The sequence below is a fragment of the Salvia splendens genome, chromosome 9 (genome assembly GCF_004379255.2).
Source record: "Salvia splendens isolate huo1 chromosome 9, SspV2, whole genome shotgun sequence".
Classification (NCBI taxonomy): domain Eukaryota; kingdom Viridiplantae; phylum Streptophyta; class Magnoliopsida; order Lamiales; family Lamiaceae; genus Salvia; species Salvia splendens.
The window spans coordinates 9,820,202-9,845,670 of record NC_056040.1 but is presented as its reverse complement, the minus strand read 5'-3'; the positions used below and the strand labels follow the sequence as shown (position 1 = coordinate 9,845,670).

The 25,469-nt window shown below is 35.6% G+C and overlaps 3 protein-coding genes across 6 annotated transcripts; 1 reads left to right on the top strand and 2 right to left on the bottom strand.

Annotated features, from left to right (window-relative positions):
- Positions 1-41: 41 nt before the first annotated feature.
- On the bottom strand, positions 42-6,774 carry LOC121749128 (LOB domain-containing protein 40-like). The gene is made up of 3 exons (XM_042143729.1): positions 6,575-6,774; positions 850-1,220; positions 42-776 (listed from the first exon to the last, which is right to left on the bottom strand). Exons 1-3 carry the CDS (start codon positions 6,772-6,774, stop codon positions 283-285), a joined length of 1,065 nt encoding a protein of 354 aa, XP_041999663.1. The 3' UTR covers positions 42-282.
- Positions 6,775-8,985: 2,211 nt separating this feature from the next.
- LOC121748461 lies at positions 8,986-11,058 on the bottom strand. Of its 3 annotated transcripts, none has more exons than XM_042142834.1 (4): positions 10,891-11,056; positions 10,151-10,368; positions 10,010-10,073; positions 8,986-9,707 (listed from the first exon to the last, which is right to left on the bottom strand). In XM_042142834.1, exons 2-4 carry the CDS (start codon positions 10,324-10,326, stop codon positions 9,420-9,422), a joined length of 528 nt encoding a protein of 175 aa, XP_041998768.1. In that variant the 5' UTR covers positions 10,327-10,368; positions 10,891-11,056; the 3' UTR covers positions 8,986-9,419. The 3 variants fall into 3 exon arrangements, 2 of the variants coding, with proteins under 2 accessions (XP_041998768.1, XP_041998769.1); XM_042142835.1 differs by having other exon boundaries at positions 10,016-10,073; XR_006039474.1 differs by having other exon boundaries at positions 10,011-10,368; positions 10,891-11,058.
- A 12,347-nt stretch (positions 11,059-23,405) lies between these two features.
- LOC121746823 (zinc finger protein JAGGED-like) lies at positions 23,406-25,249 on the top strand. 2 transcript variants are annotated; one of them, XM_042140759.1, is made up of 5 exons: positions 23,406-23,909; positions 24,051-24,145; positions 24,426-24,557; positions 24,625-24,712; positions 24,787-25,249. In XM_042140759.1, coding segments are annotated over exons 1-5 (588 nt in total). In that variant the 5' UTR covers positions 23,406-23,907; the 3' UTR covers positions 25,058-25,249. The 2 variants fall into 2 exon arrangements, with proteins under 2 accessions (XP_041996693.1, XP_041996692.1); XM_042140758.1 differs by having other exon boundaries at positions 24,423-24,557.
- Positions 25,250-25,469: the final 220 nt, after the last annotated feature.

The window sequence follows — 25,469 nt, the reverse complement described above, 5'->3', positions numbered from 1 at the left end:
AATATAATAATAAGCCAATGAAATTGGAGAGTAATTTAACACATTACAAGTTGCCATCATGCTTATATTCAAAACATCAATTATTTCATAATCAAATATACACTAAAACTCCCCAATTCTTGCTAGAAAAACTACCTCATTTCCCAACAAAAAATGAGATCATTCATGCATTTTACTACTAGCTCCACAATTCTTCTAAAATCTACATTAATTCTTTGTTTCCCCAAAAAAAAACACTACTCCTCCAAAACTGGGGTTTTTTGTACTAAATTTCTCTTCAATTTAATTTCCGCCGTCGGAAATCTCTATGACTGCACCCATCACTAAATTCGGGCCTCCCAAGGTCAACTCCAGCCCGATCTCCTCGGGCTCCGGTTTAACACCACCCCGGTTCACCAAAGCCGGCTCGACCGTTTCAACCGAGTACGAATCGTGGCTCCGCGCTCTCTTCACCTCGAAACCCTCGCGATCCTCATCCCATCCCGTGATCGTGAACTTCGTCTCGGCCGCCGTGTACGACGAGTCGGCTCGGCTCTCCGCGTCCGCCCCGGCCCGCTTCGACCTGCTCCGGATCCGGCCGCGGCGAGCGTCCTTGGAGAGGTGGCGGATGTCGCATCTCTGCAGCTCGTCGGAGGCGGCGAGCGGCTTGCCGAGGAGGACTGCCTCCACCGCCGCCTGGCAGCGCGGCCAGTCGCCGGAGCACATCAGCCCGACCGAGCCGTGGACCGGGTTGATTATCCGGCCGCAGGCCTCGTACAAGAGCGACCTGAAAATTTCTGATCACGAAATTCCAAAATCAGATACTTCAAATTAGTTGAAAATGATCAAAATTGAATCGAATTTTTATACCTGGACGAAGGTGGTTGGGGCCGGATTTGATGAGGTTGATGAGGCCGGCGCGGCCGTAGAATTTGGCGAGGAAGAGAGTGGCGTTGGCTTGAGATTCGGGTGATTCGATCCAATCGAGGCAGGGTCTGAGGGTGCAGTTGTCGATGCAGCCTTTGCGAAGAACTCTGCAGCCATTGCAGCTCATTCTTATAGAATGATTTATTAGAGAGAGAGAGAGGGGGTTTATACAGATGTGGAGAGGAGGGAGAGAAGGGTATTTATATATGCAGAGGTTGGGTTGATGATACGATGTAGTCACGATATGCGTGATGTCGTGTCGACCAAGCAGGTTTTGTATTATTGTTGAGGGCAGTCGGAGGAAAAGTAGCACACTTATATTTGGAGTAATACGGAGTATTATTTTAATACTACCAAACTAGAAATATACAAATGGCTGCTTAATTTATTGCGGAGAATAAACTGCTCTTCTGCAAATCTTTTCATATGATTTTAGAAAATATCTCCAATTTTATTCTTCATATTAAAAACTCTTAAGTAATTTATAAAGAATAATCCCACTGGATTATTAGATGGATTCGTATATTTTAGAGTTTTTCCCTTAAATGCTAATCAGGTGAGATATTATTGCACCGCTCATATTATGTAAAAGTGAACTGTAACTCCTATTCGCGGATGGACTAAAATGAGATTTTTATTCCCGGACGGATGGAGTACCTGCTTATTATCCAAAGTTGGAATTTTTTTTGAAGTGGAAAGCTGAAATATTGAAAATTGGGACTCAAACAATAACTAACCCATGATACAATTTAAGAGTGACACCATTAAAAAGTGTTATTGTAGAAGTGTTTCATGTTGTACAACTTGGCAGCGATCAAAAGTGTACCGTGATATAGTTTCGTAATTCAGTTGAATTTTGTCATATGTTAGTGGTATAAGTTTCAACTTTCAACAAATGTACATCGAGATTGTAAGTGAAAACAAAATGTAATAGCGTAGCATTTATTTAGATATTAGCAGACTGGCAAGTGTGAGCCTCAGACCTACTGCACCAAATGGATGACTCTCACTGGTAAATATTGGATGGCTTCCAAAGAAAATATATATATATATATATATATATATATATATAGGGTCTTGTTAGGTTGAGATTTTTTAGCTTAATTGAGAATTGAGATGCATTTTCAGCCACTCATTTTGAAATGTCAACTACAAGTAGATTATATCAACTAAGGGTATTATCGTCATTTCATTTCAATAGCCAGAATATCAAATGTCAACAACTCGTATTAAAATGTCAACAACTAAAAAAAATTTATTTTTTTATTTTTTTAAATTTTTTTATTTTTTTAAAATTTTTTAAAAAAATTTTTTAAATTTTTTTAATTTTCACGCGATGTCAACTACGATGTGTAGCCTGCACATCAAATGTCAATAGCCCTGCACATCAAATGTCAATAGCCTGCACATCAAATGTCAACAGGTTATAGTTGACATTATATGCGTATAGGTGATATGAATCGTATATGTAGTTGACATTATATATGTGCAGTTGACATGAATTGTATATGTAGTTGACATTATATGTGTGTAGTTGACATGAATTGTATATGTAGTTGACAAAAAAATAAAAATAAAAAAAAAATAAAAAATCGAAAAAAAAATTAATTTTTTTTAAAAAAATAAAAAAATATTTATTAAATAAAATGTATGATGAAATTACCATTCTGCCCTTTCACAATTAATTAATGTAAAAATATTTTCCATGTGGTAAATTCTGGACCACTCATTTAATAAAAATGAGTGGCTAATAATGCATCTCAATTCTCAATTAGGCTAAAAAATCTCAATCGATCACAACCCTATATATATATATATATATATATATATAGGGATGTATTCATTTCCTTTTCCTATATTTCCTCCTTTTTCCTTCTTAATATCAACCAATTAGATTAGAGAAATGGACGGTCAAGATCAACATTGGGTAATTAATCCCGTGTTGCATTATTTGTCCTATTTTGTGCATTATGAGGGTACAATAGTAATCTAATAATGGCTGGAAACCGCTACGAATAATGCACCACATGGTCACGAGTAATGCATATAATTGTCTATATAATGCACAATATGTGAACTGCAATGCATACGAACAAGATGTGTTGTGTTATAATGTTTGACACAGGTTTCTTGTTTCCCCTAAGGGTTTAATAAGCTTAGGGGCTAGGGTATAGTACGTAGACATGTATGTAATCTTCACATGGTAACGAGTAATGGATATATTTGACTATATAATGCACAATTTGTGAACTGCAATGCATACGAACAAGATGTGCGGTGTTATGATGTTTGACACACGTTTCTTGTTTCCCCTATGGGTTTAATAAGCTTAGGGGCTAGGGTATAGTACGTACGCATTAATAACAAATTATAAAACGATACGAATAATTCACCAAATTGTCACGAGTAATGGATGTTATTAACTATATAATGCACAATATGTGAACTGCAATGCATACGAATAAGATGTACCATGTTATGATGTTTGACACACGTTTCTTGTTTCCCCTAAGGGTTTAATAAGCTTAGGGGCTAGGGTATAGTACGTAGACATTACTAAATGCACGTATGTCATCTTCAATCTGTTGATTAACCCATATACACAATACCTCTAATAATGCATAATATACTGAGATAATGACAATTAACAACTACATAATGCAATACCTAAACCAAATAATGCACATACGTATATTCCAATAACGACAATTTGTTAGTAATGTCTACGTACTATACCCTAGCCCCTAAGCTTATTAAACCCTTAGGGGAAACAAGAAACGTGTGTCAAACATCATAACATGGTACATCTTATTCGTATGCATTGCAGTTCACATATTGTGCATTATATAGTTAATAACATCCATTACTCGTGACAATTTGGTGAATTATTCGTATCGTTTTATAATTTGTTATTAATGCGTACGTACTATACCCTAGCCCCTAAGCTTATTAAACCCTTAGGGGAAACAAGAAACGTGTGTCAAACATCATAACACAACACATCTTGTTCGTATGCATTGCAGTTCACAAATTGTGCATTATATAGTCAATTATATCCATTACTCGTTACCATGTGAAGATTACATACGTGTCTACGTACTATACCCTAGCCCCTAAGCTTATTAAACCCTTAGGGGAAACAAGAAACGTGTGTCCAAACATCATAACATGGTACATCTTATTCGTATGTATTGCAGTTCACATATTGTGCATTATATAGTCAATTATATGCATTACTCGTGACCATGTGGTGCATTACTCGCAGATACCAAAATGTGGCAGTTACTTTTCCGTCAAATGCCAATAATAACCCTGTAATGCATACAACCACCTTCTATAATGCAACACGGAACCAGTTTTATAGAATCAATCTGATCCGTTGATGCCTTAGATCTAACGCGTAATATTAAGAAGGAAAAATGATCTAAGATGTGAAAAGGAGAATAACGCACCCCTATATATATATATATTTATTTATTTATTTAGAAACATAAGATTCTAAATTCTCAATCATTTTTTATATGGATAGAATTTTGAAAAAAAATCCATAGTAACCATACTTCGTTACAATGTTACGTCTTAATATACATACAGTAATAATTTTGTACTACTATAGTTATAAATTATACAAAAAGCAATTAAGCATTCCTATCAAGTATCAACAGTTATAATATTGCATTAATCGATTATTATAATTAAGTAATTAACCTAAAAACGAATCATAAAATTCCGTTATAAATAAAATACCACTTCAGCCTCTCCAAATGTAGTCACGAAATGAAGCACTGCCACATCCCTTTTTCCAGGAGCAATATTTTCCGCAAAAATATGAATATAATTTTATTTTGTCCCACAATATATCTTTATCTCCTAAAAAGAGGCTGGTTTTAATATTTTCTTCGCTGTTAATGTAGGACTGTGGGCGCCCTTTGAGTTGGGCTAGTGGTTTTCATCTCCAACAAATGTTGAGAATATCAACTTTTCTTTGCGGGTGCCTCTACTTGTAATTTACTAATCATTATAATCACTTTATCAATTTAAAATTGTATTTACATTTATTTCTATAATTAGTGAGGAAATGATGCATTGCATCACCACGTTCTGTGGTGAACTGGTGTTGTTTGAATGGCGTACTCCATGACGGCTGAGCCCTTTGAATATTTCAATTTTATATAGTGCCAATCATGTGTGTACATTTTCTCAATGGGACAGTTGAGTAATTTAGAGATTAATTGATAAGATCGCTACAAAGATTAATGGATAATAGTTCTAATGTGTGCTGTTTATTGATTTCTACTTTTTTTTCTATAAGAAGTTTAGATAAAGTGCTTATATTATTTATTGTTTGGATTTTTATATTTTGAGTTATTTATGTACTACTATTAGTTATATAGTAGTATTTTTTTAGACAGACTGTTTTGTAACACAAAAAATATCGATGAACCATATACTATTCGCAACCATATTATTGGATTGCTGGTTTTGTCATTTTAATTTCCTTTTTATTCGTGGGATATTGTTTTTAATGAGTAGTACAATTCAATTTCCTCTAACAAAAAGTACATTCCAATCCTGTCAATAAATAAATAAAAAGTGGTATATACGCCCAAAAATTGATTAATAAAGTAGAAGTGTGGAACACACTCAATTTAAAGAGAGTTGACAAATTCCCCAATAGATTGACTTTGCAATGTCAAAGAAATAAATTATGGAGTAGTAGTACTATTACTTTTTTTTCCTGTCAGCATAAATTAATAATCTGACCAATTATATATAGACGGTCAACGTATTATCACAAAGTAAAAAACATTAACAATACGTTATTAAGAAGAACAGGCCACCTGCTGAAGTCAAAAGTAGCCCAAATAGACGATCCATTGCGCATTAAGCAATTTACAAAGGCCCAAATAAATCATACTATATCGGGCTTGTAATTATCCTTTGTTTAAGCCCAAAATAAAGATGTGATTCTGATTTTGGATTTTTTTGAAGGAATATTATATTTTTCAGTTCTGCATCACAAGATAGAATATGTTTATTTTTTACTTACATTAAAATATAATCAGATGGAGGTCATGATTATTTATTCATATTCCACATTTTACAGTCAAAATAGCCACTTCCAAATCATAAAGTCTTCCGTTAGTGCTAGATGAGAAACGGATTTAAGTTTAAATAGTCATGTAAACTTTATGCGATTCAACTCTCATTAAAACCCAAAATGAACTTATTATACTCTTACTCAATATACAATAATAGAAATATATACGAAGCATTGACAAATAAATAGATATAATCCTCAAATCAATGCGGAGAAGTCACATTCCGATGTGGGCGAGCCGGATGCAGCGGACAGTTCGCGTGCATTCGGTTCGTGTGTTGGCAGGTCCTTATCAATGTCTTAATTAACCATACAACATGAAATATAATTAACCATACATGTAATTTTGTCTAACTGTTTCTCTTCCTTATGACAAAGAAAATTAATTAAGGTTCCAATTATATGAAATGGAATTAATCTAAACCAGCTTTGAAAATTCAACAAATGTTTTTTGATACTATGGTGTATATTTGTTATTGTGGAGCAAAGTTATGGGCAGTTTTTAAGCCCCAGATATCATAATCCCAAACATCTCCATAGAGAGCTTGCACCTCCCAAAATGGAAACCAACAACTAGCCCATTCCATTTCTTCATCCACACCATTCCACCGCAGCACCTCCGCCTCCGCGAAAACCCTTTCAATGCCCTCCTTCGTCTCCTCCACCGCCTTTGTCACATCCAATTTTGCCTCTTTCTTGGGTGCTGCCGCATCTATATCGTTTGTGACAATGTCTCTTCCCCTTTTACTACTACTACTACTATTCATTGTTTATAAATCTCTCTCTCTCTCCCACTTATTCATTCTGTCTATATATATTGATAGATTATGGTAAAAATGAGAGAAAAAGTGGTTTGAATATTTGGAACTTGATGTCCGAGGAGGTGAGCTCAGGATATCTGCATTAAGTCAATCTATTTGGAACCTAAAGCACTACTTTCCCTACATTATGCGTTGAATCTCAGGCCCAAAAATATTTATGAATTTAACAGTACTAGTATAATAAAATATTTTAAATAATAAACTAGGTTTTCTTTACCGCCGTATTCCACTCGGTACAAGGGGGGCGATGTGTTCGGACAACAATCATTTCCTATGTTAAATTCACCGTATATATTAACGAATTACAAAATATTTTTTCTATATAATTTGCAAACATGTATAGTAAGTATAATAAACAAGAATTTATTTAAAAGAAAGAAAAAGAAAGGCATGATTAAGCCTGTCGTATTAGTTGAATTAGAATATTATGTAAAACTTTAATAAAGTATGAATTTCTGAACAAATCTTATCTGCGTTACCCTCACAAAATGAATTGCATAAGCTCTAAATATCTGATTCCAATAGTGGATTCAAATTGACAACTTACTATTTTTAGAAATAATTTTACCTGACATCCAAGATGATCTTTTTATTAAAAAATGAATATTCTTCCTCAAATTTGGTGTTTAGGCGGCCACCACCCACCACTTCATGTAACAATGATTATTTTAGCTTTTCTGTATTTAGAATATATTTTACTTTTATTTTATTTTATGTTATGTTATTTTAGTTAAAATAGTCAGAATATCTCACGTCAACGTGCTCAACCAATCCGACCTCTTCAGTGAAGTTTTGAATGGTAAATCGTCGGCCATCAACTTCATCACTAACAACCACTAGTATAAAATGGGGCACTATCTTGCCGACGCCATCTATCTGAAGTGGCTAACCTGCGTGAAGACGTTTAACAGGTCGATGAACGAAAAATAGGCTCTTTTTGCGCAGAAGCAAGATGCTGTTCCGAAGGATGTGGAGAGAGCGTTCGGGGTTCTCCAAGCTCGATTCAACATTATCAAAGCCTCGGCTCGTGCGTGGTTTTATGGAGAATATGGTCGACATCATGTATACGTGCATAATCTTGCACAACGTGATTGTCGCCGACGAAGGACCTGAGGCTGGAAATTGGTTCGACCCTGAAACTCCGGGAAGCTCTACCGCAAGTAGTCCGCCTCGCAGTGGAGTGCATCCGTCTTTGCAAGAGCGGCTGTCTATTCGGGCAAGGACACGTGATTCTACCGCCCACGCCCAACTCCAGGAGGATCTAATGGAGCACATTTGGGCAAAATTTGGCAACCAGTAGACGCACATGATCGTCATTAGACAACTCTTTCTTCTGCTTCTTTGAGTTTTAAATTATGTATTTTTTAATTTATGTATTTTTAAAATTATGTATTTTTTATTTTTTTAGGATTTTATTAATGTGGTTTTTTATTTTGTTAGAATTTTAAGTTGTAATTTTATTTTATTTAATGAAGTGTGTTTTTATTAATTGAATTTGTTGGAAATAAAAATAAAAAATGAAATTGAATGAATAATTAAGGGATGAGATGGTTAAGAGGTGGAGGGATGCAGGTGATGTCTCTTAGTTAAGAGATGGAGTGAAAAGTATAGTGGGACTCATGAATAGTGAAGAGATGAGACGGTTAAAAGACGGATAATAGACATGGATACGGATGGCCTAACTTTCTATATATACTATATATATATATATATATATAGTTGACTTTTGACAATTTCTTGTCCACAACACGTCAAATCCAATGAACCTCAAAAATCAAAGGTCCCAATTAGTCCACGTCACCATCTCTTGCTATGATAAAGAAATATCCAAACTGTCCTATTTGTCTCTTTAATTGTTTTTTACTAACTGATATTTCTTCCAATTATCCAAAAATAGAAAAAGTAAAAAACGATTTTAAACTGTAAAAAAACTTATAATGATAGTAAATGTTATCATTATTTTGTGGACACATGAAGAAGTTAAATTCAGTAATAGAAACTATGATACTCCTCACATAAATGAAATGTCTAACAGGTAACAAGCTTCCTAGTAAATTTTTATAATTTTTATTTCTATTCAAATTTCAAAGCATGAAAGGAAAAAATAATTACTTAGACACAAATTACATGCCAATAACTTGTCAAATAAAGCAAGAATTCCACAAGGTTAAGAACTCTATTAATTTCCATTTATACATATTCTCCTTTGCAAAATCCCAAACTAACCCCAAAATGAACATCAAACATATATTACGAAATGAAAAAAAAGGAAAATCCCCTTTTCTCATCACTTACTTACACAAGTACAAAGAGGGGTTATTTCCCTTGATGATACCTCCCTAGTTATTAATTTGTTTCCTTGCTCAATAACTTCTTTCTCATGTACTTACAAAGACTCGACCCAACTCACCTCAACTTGGTTAATTACAGACATATTGCATGACAACATATATATATATACACATTAATAGACGACAAAATCAACATGTAGGAGGTAAGCTCAATCTGATCAAAATGTTACTCTTTTTTTCCAATATCTTGTTCTTCTTCAAAAATTTGATGCCTCAAACCTACGTATGTACTCTTCTTTCTCAAGCCAAGGCAGGGATGCTGCAGTTGCGCCCATCCCTGTCCAGGCAGTCAAAACCCTCGACCCGGAAGGCCGGATTGTTGCCAAAATTAGACCTCACACAGCCCTTGCGAGCAGAGGAGGCCGATGGCGCCATCACGGATGAGGGGGTCGGGACTGGGACGACTTTATCATCTCCAAAACGAGCGTCTTGAATTAGCGGGTTAGATACTCTACTAGGCGGCGACCCGGAAAAAAATGGGGGCGACGAGGCTACCTGTGGAGCGGATTGGTCCGATCTCGAACCACCCTGCAGTTCATTACATGCCATCAGATTAGAACACACGCTGGATCTAACAATATACTATCAATTGATTATTGAGTAATGTGTCAGACCTAGCAAGTCTCACAACTTGTAACATGATTTGATGATAGATAAAATTAGGTCGAAAAAATACACGGCCAATTTTTATAGGTTGTAAAAAATAATTGTAAACAAAGCCATACAAAGTGTGTTCTATCTAAGATTCTAAAATCTTATCCATATATTCAAGAAATGAAGGTATACTGTACATAATATTGCAAACTAATAAAAGGAAAAAAGAAACAAAACTTTGCCAGAATTATGTCCAGTAGCTCATTTCCAGCCTTTGCATCATAATCCTCTTGTTGATGGCTGCCAAACAAAAAAGTTAAAAATAATTTCAAGAGCATATATATAAATTAAATAAAATAACAATATTTTTTTTATACCTAAATTGCCATCTCAAGGGTGTAGCATAAGCTGGATCAAGAGTGCTGCGGTTTAGGCCGAATCGGAGTGGCTTAGGGCAAACCACGGTCTCCTTCCTCTCCATGGATCTGTCGGCGGTGGCCCAAATCTCTTCACACGCAGCATAGCTGTTCTGCTGAATTGCACAGTGGTTCATTTTCTAATCTCTTTGAGATCTCTCACAACAACAAAATTGCACCTGTATACAAGAAAAAGGAGATTTATTTTTTCAGACCCAAAATAAAATTAAAATGATTTAACAAGTTGAGTAGATCTATTGGTGTTAAAAGACTAGTTTTTTCTTTGTTTTACTTATTTTTCAAGGTTAGATCCGGCGGAGTTTTATCGACTTGTTCACACAGACAAACAGTTACTGTCTGAAAATATATAATTTTTAAAATAATTTGGGAAGAAAGTTGGAAAACTGCATAGATCAGTTGGAAACATCGAAAGATTTGATTTTTAACAGTTGGGAACAGATCAAACACGCTACCCTTGAAATTTCAGAAAACCCAGAAAAAAAAAAAGATGAATTCGAGAACAAGAAAATCCGGGTTTCAAAAAAAGCTGAAAGAAATGAAATTTTGCAAATTTTATAGTAAATCTTCCAAAATTGAAATCATAAAAGACACTTACTAAATAAAATTGAGAAAATATGTGTGAGATGGCAAGTAACAGAGCAGCTGCTTTGTATCTACAAAGAGATAATTAGAGTTATTACCTGAACGAGCTATGCAGAACTGAGAAGCACTTCCGATGAGGAGGAATCCTAATCGAAAGAAAGAGAAAAATTAAAAGAAAAAATAAATAAGAAGAAAGGGAAAACAGATGGACGGAAGAGACGGTAGAATAAACGGTTAGACTAGGGCAAAGAGGAAAGAAGGTTAAAATTGCCAATCTAGGTTGAATTTATACACATGAGATTGATTGAATTAATATTTCAATTAAATATTAATTGAATTTATTGGAATAAAAATAAAAAATGAAATTGAATGAATAGTTAAAGGATGAGATGGTTAAGAGGTGGAGGGTTACAGGTGATGTTTCTTAGTTAAGAGATAAGGTAAAAAGTGCAGTGGGACCCATGAATAGTGAATGGATGAAACGGTATTGAGACAGAGATGTGGATGGCTTAAGTGAAGCCAATAATGACCAGGTTGGGTGGAACTCGTTGGTTTGGATCCGCACGAGCCATCCGGCTGAAAGGCAAAGTAATGCCTTAAGGACCCGGTCAGGCGTCACTTTTAGAGTGTTCATTCTCTACCTAGGTTGGGTGGAATTCCAGCATATGTTCCTACACGGCGGGGTAGGACTCCTATTGTGGGACGGAGGAAGTATTGTATTTAAATTTTAAAAAAAACAAAGAAACAAAAGTTTATTTCAATTGCATTTTGCGGCTGAATACAACCTACAACACGGGGCAGATCTAGTAAGAGCATCCACTATAACGTGGACACTTTAAATAGCCCCGCCACTTTTTTGTCCACTGCCACTTCTTATTTGTCCGCGCCCTTAAAAAAAGTGTCCGCAGCAATAGTGAACACTTTTTTTAGCCACTTTTCATTTTATTTTATTTTTTGTATATTTTTATTCAATTCTAATTAAAAGTATCGAAATGTAAATAATTAAAAAAAAGTATTTGGACCAAATATTCGTTGTATTATGGAAACGGTAAAAGTATACAACGAACATTTAAAAAAATACAAATAAAAACTCCGCCACCGTCTACTCGGTAGCGGAGTCGGATTCCGCCTCCTCTTCCCTCCCCCCGCGCTGCCGCTCGCTGCCCCAGCCCCAGACAACCCCAGCTGATCCTTGATCCGACACATGAGCGCGTAGTATATATCCTTGGTGATCGGGTCGGTCGCGGTCTCGTAGAAACGACAGTTTTCTTGCAGTTGTTTCATCAACTGCACATCAAGGTTCCTCTGCAAGACCTCGTGGGGACCAGTGCCCACGGAGTGCGGTATAGGGGAGGGCTGCGAGATGCGCGATCCAGACGCGGCCGACGAGAGGCGGGAGGAACTTGCAGCCACTCTAGCGCCTCGGATAGAGGCATGTTGGCCCGGAGGGCGTGGACGCCTAGAGTGTGTAGGGGAGAGCTCTTCCGTTTGGGCATCGTTGAGGTCGATTGATTGCGAGTCGCTGCCGCCGCTGTAGTCCCCAGCTATGTTGTGTCTAGTTCGCTTCGCCCCAGGACCTATCCCCCTCTCCTCTGCAAAGATGGCCTTAAATTTCGGGCAGTTCTCGAGAACGAGATACTCCTAGGAGTTGAACTTCAGCCAGCCTTCCGTGTTGAATTGGGACATAGACAGCGCCTTCACGTCGGCTTCGCGTCGGTCACTCTCAACAGTGAGCATGTTGTTCTCGTATATGCCCGCAAACCTCTTGGTGGCTCTCAGAATCCTAGACCACTTTTTGCGGAGCTGTTCCGGGTCACGCGATTTGGCGCCTCTCGGCTTAAACTCGTTGTATACCAACAGGACGCGCTTCCAAAAGCTCAGCTCGGTCTGATTGGTGCCCACTATGGGGTTTGATGTGACGGCATCCCACGCCCTCGCCACAGCAATGGACTCCGCTTTGGTGTAGTGCGTGGACCGTTTACCGCCGGCCCCCGTTGCCTCGCTGCCCTCGCCACCGCCGCTGCCGCTACCGCCTCCTCCCCTGCCGCTGCTTCCACCCGCCCCACCGAACCCGCCGACTCTCGTCCGAACGGGTGTATCCATACGGGCTGGCGGAGTATCCGGTAATCCCGGACTCAAACAACCCATCATCTGCTCTAGTGCGAATCTATCTGCATCGGTGAAAGGAGATTGCCTGGATTGGAAAGGGGTCTTCGGTCGCGGTTGGTTAAGAGCGTCCATGCTGGGTCTGTAATCTCCAAATGCCGAGCGACCCAAATTCCTCTGAATAGGGGGAGTTTGACTCAATCCCCACGGCTGTGAAGGAGGATAGTCGTCATATCCCGATTCGTCAGAGCAGAGTGATTCGTCGTTTCTACCGTGTTTTAGAGAGTGAAAATTTTGAGAGTGGATGAATGGATGGAGTGTGAAGTGTGTGGTAAGATGTGTGTGGAGGAGTGGTATTTATAATAAAATTTTCGAAAATAATTATAAAAAAAAAAGTGTCTGGCCTCTGCCGGCGCGCCGATGACCGGCTCACTATAGGCCGGCGCGCCTATCGGCGTGCCGATGACCGGCTCACTATAGGCCGGCGCGCCTATCGGCGTGGCGAAGCACGCCCGACGCATCCTCGGCGCCTTCTCGCCGATGGGCCTTCTGCCCCAAAAAATGCATCCGCCTCGAGGCGGACGCTTCTCACGCTATAGGTAGGCGCGGCGACGGCGGTTCGGGGGCAGACGGCGCACCGCCCCTATAGTGGATGCTCTAAGAGCTTAGAAGGGGCCTTTGTCCCACCTCATATTTTTCACTCCATATATATTGTCTATATTAAAATTTACTGATTTTTTTTAAAATTTTTCACTAAATGCCCCTCTTCAAGTACTTACATTTTCTTTATAGATAAATTTGTCTTGTTCCTTACAAATTTATGGCTCCGCTCTTGCTGCTACAAGACCAAAAAAACAACCTCAAGGCCAAACGGATGTTGCCGCAGTTGAAAATTGTTGCGATCGAATTTTGTGTGTGCTGCAATAGGGCCCCAAATGCGGTGGATGCGGGCACCAAACTTTTGGATCTTGTTGCAAATGCTCTCACGAATTCCCCAGGTTACCCATACTTTTTCATTTAACTTATTAAACTAATCTATCTCTAAAAATTTATAAAATTAATCAGAAAATTAATTGTTTCAAGATTCTATTTTTATAAGAAAGATGTCTTTGAATGTGTGGACAAGATCAAGACCAATTGATTTGTGATGCTATCAATAATTAAGTATGGTGTGGTGGCCCATTATGCATGCCTGTTTACTGCTGAAAATATTAAATAATTTTTCATACGAAATTGATATACATGTACGAAGGGGAGTAATCAATCATAACTCATCATTTAATTGCTAACTACAACTAATTTAAAACCATAGAGTTTTAGAAAATTTGCGGTCTACAATTTGTCACGTGTAATTTTCGTTTTTATTAATTAAATCGAAAAAGATAAAAAAACTACCAAATTAGGGTTTTGGATGAAAATATCAATATAGTGTTTCAAAAATATCAACACAATACTTTGAGAATGTCAACACAATGCTTTGAGAATGTTAACACTTAGCTTATATTGACATTCTACATGTATTATATTGACATATTTTATATATCATGTTGCCATTGGTTGCTATACGAAAAATTAAAAATTTTCAAAAAAAAAAATTAAATTTTGACATCGGAACATATGCAAGTGAGATCTCGTTAGAATCCTTATGAAATTATCTTTAATTTGATATATGTTGTGCGAAAAAATAATTTAAATCGAGAAAGTTATATGCATTTTAAAGTTATAGAATATTTTTCAAAAGTTAGTTACAACTAATTTGTTGTAAATCGACCTTAATATCCTTATTGACGTTTTTTTTATCGTATTAAAATTACGAGGCTAATGATCTAGGCCTTAATTTGAATATCTAATAACTATTATTTAATTGTAGTTAGCAATTAAGTATTGGGTTAGCAATATAACACTCTCATATGTACAAAACGTTGCTTCATGCGGTCGTTTATTTATTTTATATTGTACATGCTTCATGCGGTCGTTTATTTATTTTATCTATATATAGATGAGAAATTAATTGCGATATCAATCTCCTAATTTAAATAATTGAAACGAAAAATAAACATGCAATTAAGATTTAAGAGTAGCTGGAACGCACATTGTTTGAAAGTCTTGAAATCGTCTTCCCTTGAGAAAATATCATGTTCAAACTTCAAAGTAATTGAAATCATAATCTACCAAATAGTGTTAATTTGTTGAACTTTTTTTTTCCAAATTGTCAATCGCTTTCATGTCTTATACACAAAGGAATCTTTGTCTATGAAATAGAAAATGTTCCATTTTGTTGGGACTTTTATTCATCTTTGCTAATGCAAATTTGTAAATTCATGATACTAATTGCTAAGGTTAATGGGAAAATAGGCATCTTTTTTAAGTGGGGAAATTTTTAAAAAGGTATGAGGCTTTATATAACCCTTTATACTTGATTTATTTTGACTGTTTTCGTTTTCGTTTTCGTTTCCTTTCATTTTTATCACTCAATTATATTTATTTCTAGATCAATATTATATGCAAATGAACACTAATTCACGTATGTCTCATTTAAGATGAAGTACTATTATTTATTTCAGTTAATACTATAATACCCCATACTAATGTTTGTCACATTTAATGCCTAATTTCATAATGTTTGTCACATTTCCAATGTAGCTTTTTTCCCATTTATTGGGGTTGCATAATTTCAACAAAATATAGAGTAGTGATAAATTAACAAAAATTGTATGTACAATTTTGGATATTTTAGGTATTACAATTACAATATATTTATGATGATTAATTAATTTAATGCATAACATGATTACCCTTCTATCATCATTTAGGAAAAATTAAGTTTTTTATAATCAACATTTATACATTTAGGAAATGATTTACCACATCTATGTAATCAATTCGGTAAATAACCTACACTAGTTGCATAATTTCTTCTAATTATAAAAAATGACCATATCATACATATTTAATTTCTTAATGTTATTATCCAAAGAAATAATATTAGTATTTCACATCTAATTGATTTATTATTAAATAATTTTTAAAATTTTAAGTTATAGTAAATTTAATTTCTTATTGTTATAATTTTACAATATAGTATAATCATTCACATCCAAATATTATATTATCAAATAATTTTTAATTTTCTAAATCATAAAAATAACTGCATGCATATATACTTAATTTATATATGTTATCATCAAACACAATAATCAAAATAATTCACATCGAATTCTTTTATTATTAAATAATATTTAAATTTCAAGTTATAAAAATGACTACAAGATTATACTTACTTACTTAATGTTATCACCCAATGAAATAATAAATATTTCGCATCTAATTATTTTATTATTAAATAATTCTTAGAATTGTAAGTTATAAAAACGCCGACATACATATATACATAATTTTTTAGTGTTATCATCCAATGAAATAACCATAATGATTCACATCCAATTATTTTATTATCAATAATTTTTAAATTCATAAATTATAAAAAATGTCTACGTGCATATATACTAAATTTCGTAGTGTTAGTATCATCCAAAGAAGTAATAGTATTTCACATCAAATTATTTTATTATAAATCATTCTTAAAATTCTAAGTTACAAAAACGACTACATGTAATATACTTAATTTCTTAGTGTTATCATCAAATGAAATCATCAATATTCATATCTAATTATTTTATTATTAAATAATTTTTAGAATTTTAGTTTATAAAAATTATTACATGCATATATACTTCATTTCTTAGTGTTATTATCAAACGAAATAGCATAATCGTTCACATCATATTATTTTGTTATAAAATAGGAGCTATTTTAAAATTTCAAGTTATAAACCACTATTAGACCCTATGCATATATACTTAATTTTTAATGTTACCATCAAATAAAATAATCATAGTCATTAACATCCAATTATTTTATTTTTAGTTTGAGTTATAAAAAATACTACTCCATCCGTCCCACAAGAATATATACTCTTTTCTTTTTGATCTGTCCCACAAGAATATGCACTTTCTAATTTTGTAAATTCCTCTCTCTCTAAAGAGGTGGGTCCCATTCTCTACTAACAATATTTTAATTACTTTTTTTTTCTCTATTTCTTTCTTACTTTACCAATTTTGTATTAAAACCCGCACTGAACACAAAGTGCATATTCTCTAGGGACGGAGGGAGTACATCATATATGGAGTACTTAATTTTTTAGTCTTATCATCCAAAGAAATAATATTAGTATTTCACATCTAATTTTTTTATTATTAAATATATAATTCTTAAATTCAAAGTTAAAAAACGACTACATGGATGTATACTTAATTTCTTGTTATCATCTAACAATTTAATCATAGTCATTAATATCGATTTATTTTATTATTAAATAATTTTAAAATTTTAAATTATAAACATTACTACATGCATATATATACTTTAGTGTTATCACCAAATAAAATAATCATAGTCATTCATTTCTAATTGTTTATTATTAATTTCTTAGTGTTATCATCGAACAAAATCATCATAGTCATTTACATCCAAATATTTTATTATTAATTTTTAAAATTCCAAACTATTAAAATGACTACATGCATATATACTTAAAATTTTAAATTATAAACTAAACAATATTTAAAATTTAAACAATCATAATTATTTGCATCAAATTATATTTTTTAAATCATAAATTTCTATAAGAAATTAATTTAAGATTGTTTGAGTGCAATATAAGAATCAGAAATAATTTCACCCTAAATACCCTAAATAAGATATATATAACTAGGCACACTATATAAAGCAACATTACTAATTATTCGGCTGCCAGAATTTATTTTATCTCAATTTATGAGATACTGATTATTAAAATAGTGATTTGCAGTGATCATCCATAATTTCATATTTCCATATATAGTCCATGTAATTTGACAGTGATTTCACTTTACAAATATAACAAAAGGATAATTAAGCAAATGGATAATATAGCTCTTAAGTAAACCGGTTCAAACAAAAAATCAGTTCAAAATTTTAAGGGCATTTTGCATATACAGTTTTTATTAATTTATCTTTATTCCAAAAGATATAGTAAATCAGCACATGGCGCCACCTAATTAAATTGGCTTAGTAAGAAACAGCTGGTTTGCAAATTATGAATATGAGGAACGCGCTTATGCTTCGCTTAGCCTAATCCAACCAATCCTACTTTACACTAACTAATGACAACCCTAAATTCAATCCATAGCTTCAAGTCTACAAATAGGAAGGCTATTCATTTTCACCACCGAATAATATTAAATTTTAATAATAAGTAAGTAGCACTAAATTGGATTTAATTTGGGTATGAAAATTGCTAAGAGCATCCACAATGGAACGGATGTCCCGGCGAACTTCTCAAAAACACCTCATGCCACGTCATAAAGATATCCCACTGCAGTGCCATGTCATAAAGACATCCTACTGCACAATGCCAGACATCCCCAAGGACATCCCGACGGACATCCACAATAATAAAAATTCACAAATTCACCAAATTAAACAATTTACGGAATTAAAATTTCGACACGAATACGGACGGAGAAAGTGCAATGATAATTTTATTAAATAAAAAAATATAAAAAAAGTACATTTCAACAAAAAAAAGTCTAAACAAATTTCCCTAAGAGCATCTCCAGTGGGCGGATGTCCCACTGGGACATCCACTAGGACTTTCCAAAAACACTTTCTGCCACGTCACTGGGACTTCCCATCCCATTGCCACGTCACTAGGACATCCTCTTCACAATCCGCCCATCCCATCGCCCTTCCCACTAGGACTTCCCGCAATAAAAAAAATGACAAATTCACAAATATACGTAACGGAATTATAATTTTGACACAGAATACGGGAAAATTGCAAATGTTTCATTAAAAAAAATTACATAAAAATAAGAAAAAAATTACATAATAAAAAAGAAAAAATTACATAATAAAATTTTTTACTCGACTCACTCCTCGTCGTCCGTGTCGCCCTCGCCGTCGCCCGTGCCGCCCCCGGTCCCCGCCGCTAATCTCGGCGCCATCATCTCCAATGGGTGGCATCCCCAAATCGCGCCGACATCCATCAATGGCATCCTTCAACATCCTTTTGTACACAGGATCTGTCGTGCTATGCCACCTATGCATGGTCCGGACCAAGCTAGTCGTTATCTGCGCGCGGGCGAGACGGTCGTACTCTTCTGGGGGAGCAGGGGCCTCCGATTGGACGTCCGACCCGGACGTCCGACCCACGCCACAATGGCGGACGTCCGCCCGCTCGTCGCCCGCACATCCGAGGACATCCGAAGTCCTTACGGGACGTCCGTATCCGACTTGCCACGCCACAATGGCAGACGTCCCGGTCGCCCGTCGCGGATGTCCGACCGGACGTTTGCCATTGGAGATGCTCTAACGCCCTCACAAAAATACTTCAAACAATCGCGGGCAGTCGTCTCGCCGATGTGGAGGTACTCATCGAACATGTCGGTCGCACCTCCGTATGCCAGCTGCCTGATTGCGGTAGTGCACTTCTGTAAGGGCGTGTGGCCGGGTTTACCAACCGCATCCTCCCTCATCCTGAAATACTCGTATCGACGCTCTAAAGTGCCCACGATACGCAGAAATAGCGGACGATGCATCCTAAAACGTCGCCTGAACATGTTCTCCCTAAACCGCAGCTCCGGAGTGAAGTAGTCCTCATACAACCGACGGTATGCAGCGATGTGGTCCCAGGGTACTATAGTTCGACGATGGATGGGTCGAGGTACCGCCGGCGGCTGCTGCTGCTGCAAGGCCGTTTGTATCGCGCGATTTATCTCCCTGGACGTAACGACCCGCATTTGTTCTCTAATTCGCCGATGTACGTCATCAGAAAGTCCACCACTACCACCGCATCACTACCACTACCACTACCACTACCACTAGCCATTCTGGATATATAAAAGAAACGCAGAAAGAGAAAGAAACTCGTTAAAACAAGTAGTGTGAATGAAATGAAGTTCAACGAGTCTTATATATAGAGTTTTTTTAAAAAAAAATTGAAAAATCGGAACGTCCGTCGGGAACCCGCAATGGCAGACGTCACGACGGATGTCGTAGGAAAGCCGCGGATATGCGGTGTCCGCAGCGGACGTCCGCATCCGTCCCTCCCATGCCTAATGGCGGACGTCCGATACGCCGGTCCGATGTCCGACGGGACATCCTCTATTGTGGATGCTCTAAGGTGAAGAGAAAACACCGAAACCATACCGGTCCAAATATTTGAATAGTACTATATGAATTTACAACAGATCAGACTTAATTACTCCATATCTTAATAATTTTTTTTTTAATTCGAAGTGAATTATTAGTTTTTCTACACCAATTTGAAATTTGATGTTTTTTTTTTAAATTTGAAATTTGATGTTTTTTTTTTTAAAATTAACTTCATATATTTTAAAATAAAAATTGGTTTAGTTTTGAAGCGCATTTTCTGAGTTGCATCTCTTATTGTCTTGTTGTCCGATGTTCGACAATCGTTCTCCTTTTTTTACGGACTAGTGAATATATAAATATTAAAAAACTGTGCCACTATGGTTTCGATTGTGAGACATTTAACCTTATGTTTCAAATGTTCAAAAAATATAAATTTAAAGATCGTGTCACTGTGGATTCGATCATGAGATTCAAAGACCTTTTGGCCTCAGGTTTCAAATGTTCTAATGAACATAAATTTAAAGGTCGATGGATTCAAACCCGAGACATTTGGCCTCATATTTAACTTGTACTAGTATATAAAGGTTGCGGTGGACTCGAATCTTAGACCTTTGACCTTTGACCTTAAACATTATAACCACTCTACCACTATGACAGCTAACACACACTTTTCTCTTATTATTATGTATATCACATGAGAAAAAAGAATAAAAATAACAATCAATTTATTAGATTTTGTAAATTGCACGCCCTAACCATGAATCATCAAAAAACAAAAAACAAAATTTAATATAGGTATATATGATAATTAAAGACTTCTTGGATACATTTAAGCTGTGGTAAAAGGTTGCAATGTGTCAATAGACTCAAAACCAACATTTGTAACAGTTTCAATTGAACGGTATAACGTCAATAGTTACTACCGTCTGGATTTAATGAAAAGTAGATTTCTAAAAAATGCTTTTAATGGTAGTTGTAAATTACATCTGCATTATATATTTCCGCAAAAAAAAGAAAAATATTTCCGCAAAACGACATCGGATCGTGTGGGTGGGAAACTGACGCTGAAGAAGATCGAATCAAATCAGCTCACTCAGGCGTATCTCTCTACTGTGATATTGTGTACGGCCAATAGAAAGTAAGATAAAATATACAGTCCTTCCTTCTCAAAGTCATTGAATTCTGCACCTAATAAAGATTAAGCTCGTTTATTAGTTTCTCTAAATATAAGAAGCGTCAAGACAATTCAATTAAATATACTCCCTCCCTCCCACTTTAGAAGTCTCGGTCACTTTTACACAGTCATTTTATAAACATGGTACTCCTAATAAATAGTTAAAGTGGAGAAATAGTAAAATAAGAGAGAGAATAAAGTTGAGAAGTTTCTTAACATTATTCTTTCTCTTATTTTACCATTTATTCACTTTAACTATTTATTAGTATCATTTTTATAAAATGAGTGTGCAAAAGTGACCGGGACTCCTAAAGTGGTACGGAGGGAGTAGTATTTCACTAAAAGTTTCCAAATTTAAGTACAATTATGTGTTTTGTTCTTCCAAATATTATGAACTTATTTCCTGTAACATTTACTATAATTACTTCATCCGTTCCACAATAGGAGCCCTATTTAGTTTGCACACAGATTTTAAAAAATATAAAGAAAAGTGGATTGAATAAGTTACTGGAATGTGAGTCTCACTTGTATATACTCCCTCCGTCCACGAAAAATATGACACATTGTGAATGACACATGTTTTAATGTGGAATTGGTAAAGAGGGAAGGGAAAAAAGTAAGAGAAAAGTAGTGCTAATGGAATGTTGGGTCCATATTACTCCAATTAGTAAGAGAGTAGGAAAAAAGTAAGAGAGAAGTTGTTGAAAACTTTCATTTTTTAAATGTGCTCTATTTTTCGTGGACAATAAAAAATGGCAAATGTGCTCTATTTTTCGTGGACGGAGAAAGTATTAGTTTTATAATAAAATGTGAGTGAAATAATTTGGTGGAATGTGAGGCCTAAAAATAGCAAAATATGACTCTTATTTTGAAACGGAAAGAGTAATTATTTTTCTATTTAGATCAATCAAATTTTGGATGATTAAAACTTAAATGTTAAATAAGTCAAACTCATCGCATTGCTTATTTTGCAATTACATAGCGTGACAAAATTGGGCCTGGGCTCCAAAGCTAGTTACGTAAATATGGCGTTTTCATTCACAGTGATTTTCAGCCTAAACGAATAAAATAATTTTAAATGGAAATAAAATTCATAATCTAGTCTAGATTTCTAGAAGCAAAATGAATAATTAATGACATTTGTTCACATTCAAATTAATCGCATGTTGTTTTAAGGCTAAACATAAAATGACATACATATTACGGGCCGAGTAACACTGCGAAGGCATGAGCCCAAATTTATTAATAATAACGGCCCATAACTTATATTCTATAGGAATATTAGTGAAGACATGGTCATCCATTTTAAAATACTACTACTACTAATAATAAAAAGAATACATAATGACTTATGTTAGTGTATGTAAAAAATAAATAGAAAATGAACTAAATATTCAGAAATGACTTTATTTAACCATGTAACAAAAACTACTTCTATACTGATCATCATGCCTTCAAAAGATAAAATTTCATTATTGCTATACTTGCATCATCCATCTGTGCACACGCATGAACCGTAGATATTACACCTTGTGTGTGTGTATTATGTATACAGTATATATAATTGAATTGTGATATACATACATACTACCATTGATTTCAGGTGTGACATACCGAGAGATGAAGTGTGCATTATTGCTTCTCATGTAGAATATTTACAAAACTAATAGATAACTGGCAGACTAATTAGAAGGAAGAAACCAAAATATTCACTTAAAGCAAGACCTATCTCTCTCTAGATATATGAGGAGGACCACAATATTACCTTTTTCCTTTATGTGCAGTCCTTTTAACCCTAATATTATTACCAATTAACCACTCATTCTTTAACTGCGGTAACACACTTAAATTTTCACCTAATCACACAATCCAAAATGATTAAGACAAATCTTGAAGCAACTCAATCAAGACAACCTATGTAGTTCCAAAATATCCATCCACTGAATTTGGTCTGATCAGAAATTTCTTAATTACCAAAATAGCTCAAAGTTTATCTCCTGAGTATTTTTTTTTCTTGGGCTGCAAGTACTATATTGATGGCTACACATCATGCATTAGCCCTTTCAATCTTTATGCATTAATACAATAATAATAATCTCAAGCATGCTTCTTTACATCAAAACCGATCACAACTGCACAGTCATATCTAAAAGGCAAAGCCTTTGTCTTGAATGCCCTTAGGGCATATATATACACACACAGATATATAGAGTGGCAATTCTGAAAAAAATGAATGAAAAAGGGTTTGATGCTATCTGCACCAATAAGACGCATGTTTTATGGTCACTACTCTGAAACTTAAGGGTTCAATTCTTACATATAATGTGTGTGTGGGTGCGTGTTTTGTGTTATGCAGGCTAGTATGAGTAGGGCTTCATCCTCTCCTTTTTAAAGTCACGAGACCTTCTGTTGTTTCAATATTAGTGAGAGAGAGGGAATAGGGATGTCTCCACAAGAGCTGGCAGAAAGAAAAAACTGATAGAGAACTTTCAAGGCTCCTTTCTTCAACATCACTCAACTAATAGCCTCCAAACTGAAGTCTTATAATCTCCCAAGCTTTAGTTCTCATCCATCTCCCATCCAATAAACAAAATCACAATTTTTTAAATATACTCATCTGTATTTCTTTGTCGTCTCCATGTATGTATCACACACCTCAACCCCACAAAACATCACACATGATCATCTTCTTTCAATTTTCACACTTTAACTTCTTCTTTCACTTGTTGGTAGTACTAATCAATTTTTGATTTTTTTTGTTGGTATATATACATTTTCCAGGAGACCAGAGGGAAATCCACTAGACCTCAACAACTTACCTGAGGATTATGCAAGAGATGCCAAACTTGTCTCTGAGGACAGCTCCTCTTCTGCTGGTACATAGCTTTTCTCTAATTAATTACTCCATCACACCTACTACGAACCGAAAGATCCCTTCTCTAGAACAAGATTGCACATTTTTTTTAATTAATTAATTAATGATCTCATAAAAAATGGAGTAGAAATAAATTGTTGGGTATGAGAACGAAACCCTAGAAAGTGGTAGAAAAAATGACAAGAAAAGGTATATACAAAATCGAAAATGAGAAGAGGGGGAGGGGATGAGAGTAGGATTAGTCTCATCAAAGTTGCTTTAATTGGCATGGGGTGCAGCAGTATACAGGAAAAAGAAAAGCGGCGCTAAGGAAGGAAAAGATGAAGCCTCTAAGGTCTATGAGTGCAGGTTTTGTTCCCTCAAGTTCTGCAAATCTCAAGCCCTCGGCGGCCACATGAACCGCCACCGCCAAGGTACTTGTAATTTCACAAATGTTTACATACAATCAAATGCTTATATCATATGTTTGTATACTATCAGAGAGGGAGACTGAGACATTGAACAAGGCAAGGCAACTGGTTTTCACCAATGATTTAGCTCCCACAGGCCACCTAAGTTATGTCTCAACGTATGCTCTCTCTCACTCTCACTCTCATAAAATTGTCTTTTTTGAGTCTCCAACTGAATTTATGATATGTGCAGAGGGCAGCCGGTTCCGCAAGGAGGGGAGGGACCGATGCCGTTCAGGCCTGTGTATCCGACGAGGATGATGCCTCCTCCGCCACCACCGCATGGAGGGGGTTACATGTACGCGTCGCCGCCGCGGATGGTGTCGTTCCATCCGGAATACTTGGTGGGGCATGTGATGGAGGGGGAGAATAGGTACACGTGCATAGGGGCGCCGGTGGGGCAGGGGTTCGCCGGCGGTGGTGGTAGAAATGAGGAGGAAGGAGTGGGGTGGGGCCGGAGGTAGACAGGGACAAGATTGGAAAACGTTTTGGATTGTATATGTCGATCAATCCGCATCAACATGGATTCTTTTCTTTTGTTTTTCTCTCTGTTTTTTACTATCATAACTGTTTTGCTCTTAATTTCTCTCTCTCTCTCTCTCTCTCACTCAGACACAATCAATCCAAAAACATGCTGACAAATCTTTCAATGCTCATCAGTTTTGGGTTTATTTTTCAGCTCTCACATTCACATGAATCACATCTCTTACTTTCTCCTCAACTCGGATTGGAGGCTTCTTTCTTTCCAATTTTCTTGTGTGAAATAACTACTCCATATTTAATCAATTAATTAAGATGTGTATAGCAGATTAGCAGGTATGTGAATGACTATGTCTGTATAAATTTCAACTACTACTATTTTATACTCACGTATGA

What these genes read in the sequence shown, in the direction of transcription:
- LOC121749128 (XM_042143729.1), bottom strand. Translation starts at nt 6,774, where the DNA reads ATGAATAGTAGTAGTAGTAGTAAAAGGGGAAGAGACATTGTCACAAAC. An exon ending in ATGGAATGGGCTAGTTGTTG is followed by an intron (nt 1,221 to 6,574) that starts GTTTCCATTTTG and finishes TCCAAATATAAG; the next exon opens with TGTGCTACTTTTCCTCCGAC. An exon ending in CCCCAACCACCTTCGTCCAG is followed by an intron (nt 777 to 849) that starts GTATAAAAATTC and finishes TTTCGTGATCAG; the next exon opens with AAATTTTCAGGTCGCTCTTG.
- LOC121746823 (XM_042140758.1), top strand. An exon ending in CATGAACCGCCACCGCCAAG is followed by an intron (nt 24,558 to 24,624) that starts GTACTTGTAATT and finishes GTATACTATCAG; the next exon opens with AGAGGGAGACTGAGACATTG. An exon ending in CACCTAAGTTATGTCTCAAC is followed by an intron (nt 24,713 to 24,786) that starts GTATGCTCTCTC and finishes TGATATGTGCAG; the next exon opens with AGGGCAGCCGGTTCCGCAAG.
- LOC121748461 (XM_042142834.1), bottom strand. Translation starts at nt 10,326, where the DNA reads ATGAACCACTGTGCAATTCAGCAGAACAGCTATGCTGCGTGTGAAGAG. An exon ending in CCCTTGAGATGGCAATTTAG is followed by an intron (nt 10,074 to 10,150) that starts GTATAAAAAAAA and finishes TTTGTTTGGCAG; the next exon opens with CCATCAACAAGAGGATTATG. An exon ending in TGGACATAATTCTGGCAAAG is followed by an intron (nt 9,708 to 10,009) that starts TTTTGTTTCTTT and finishes AATGAACTGCAG; the next exon opens with GGTGGTTCGAGATCGGACCA.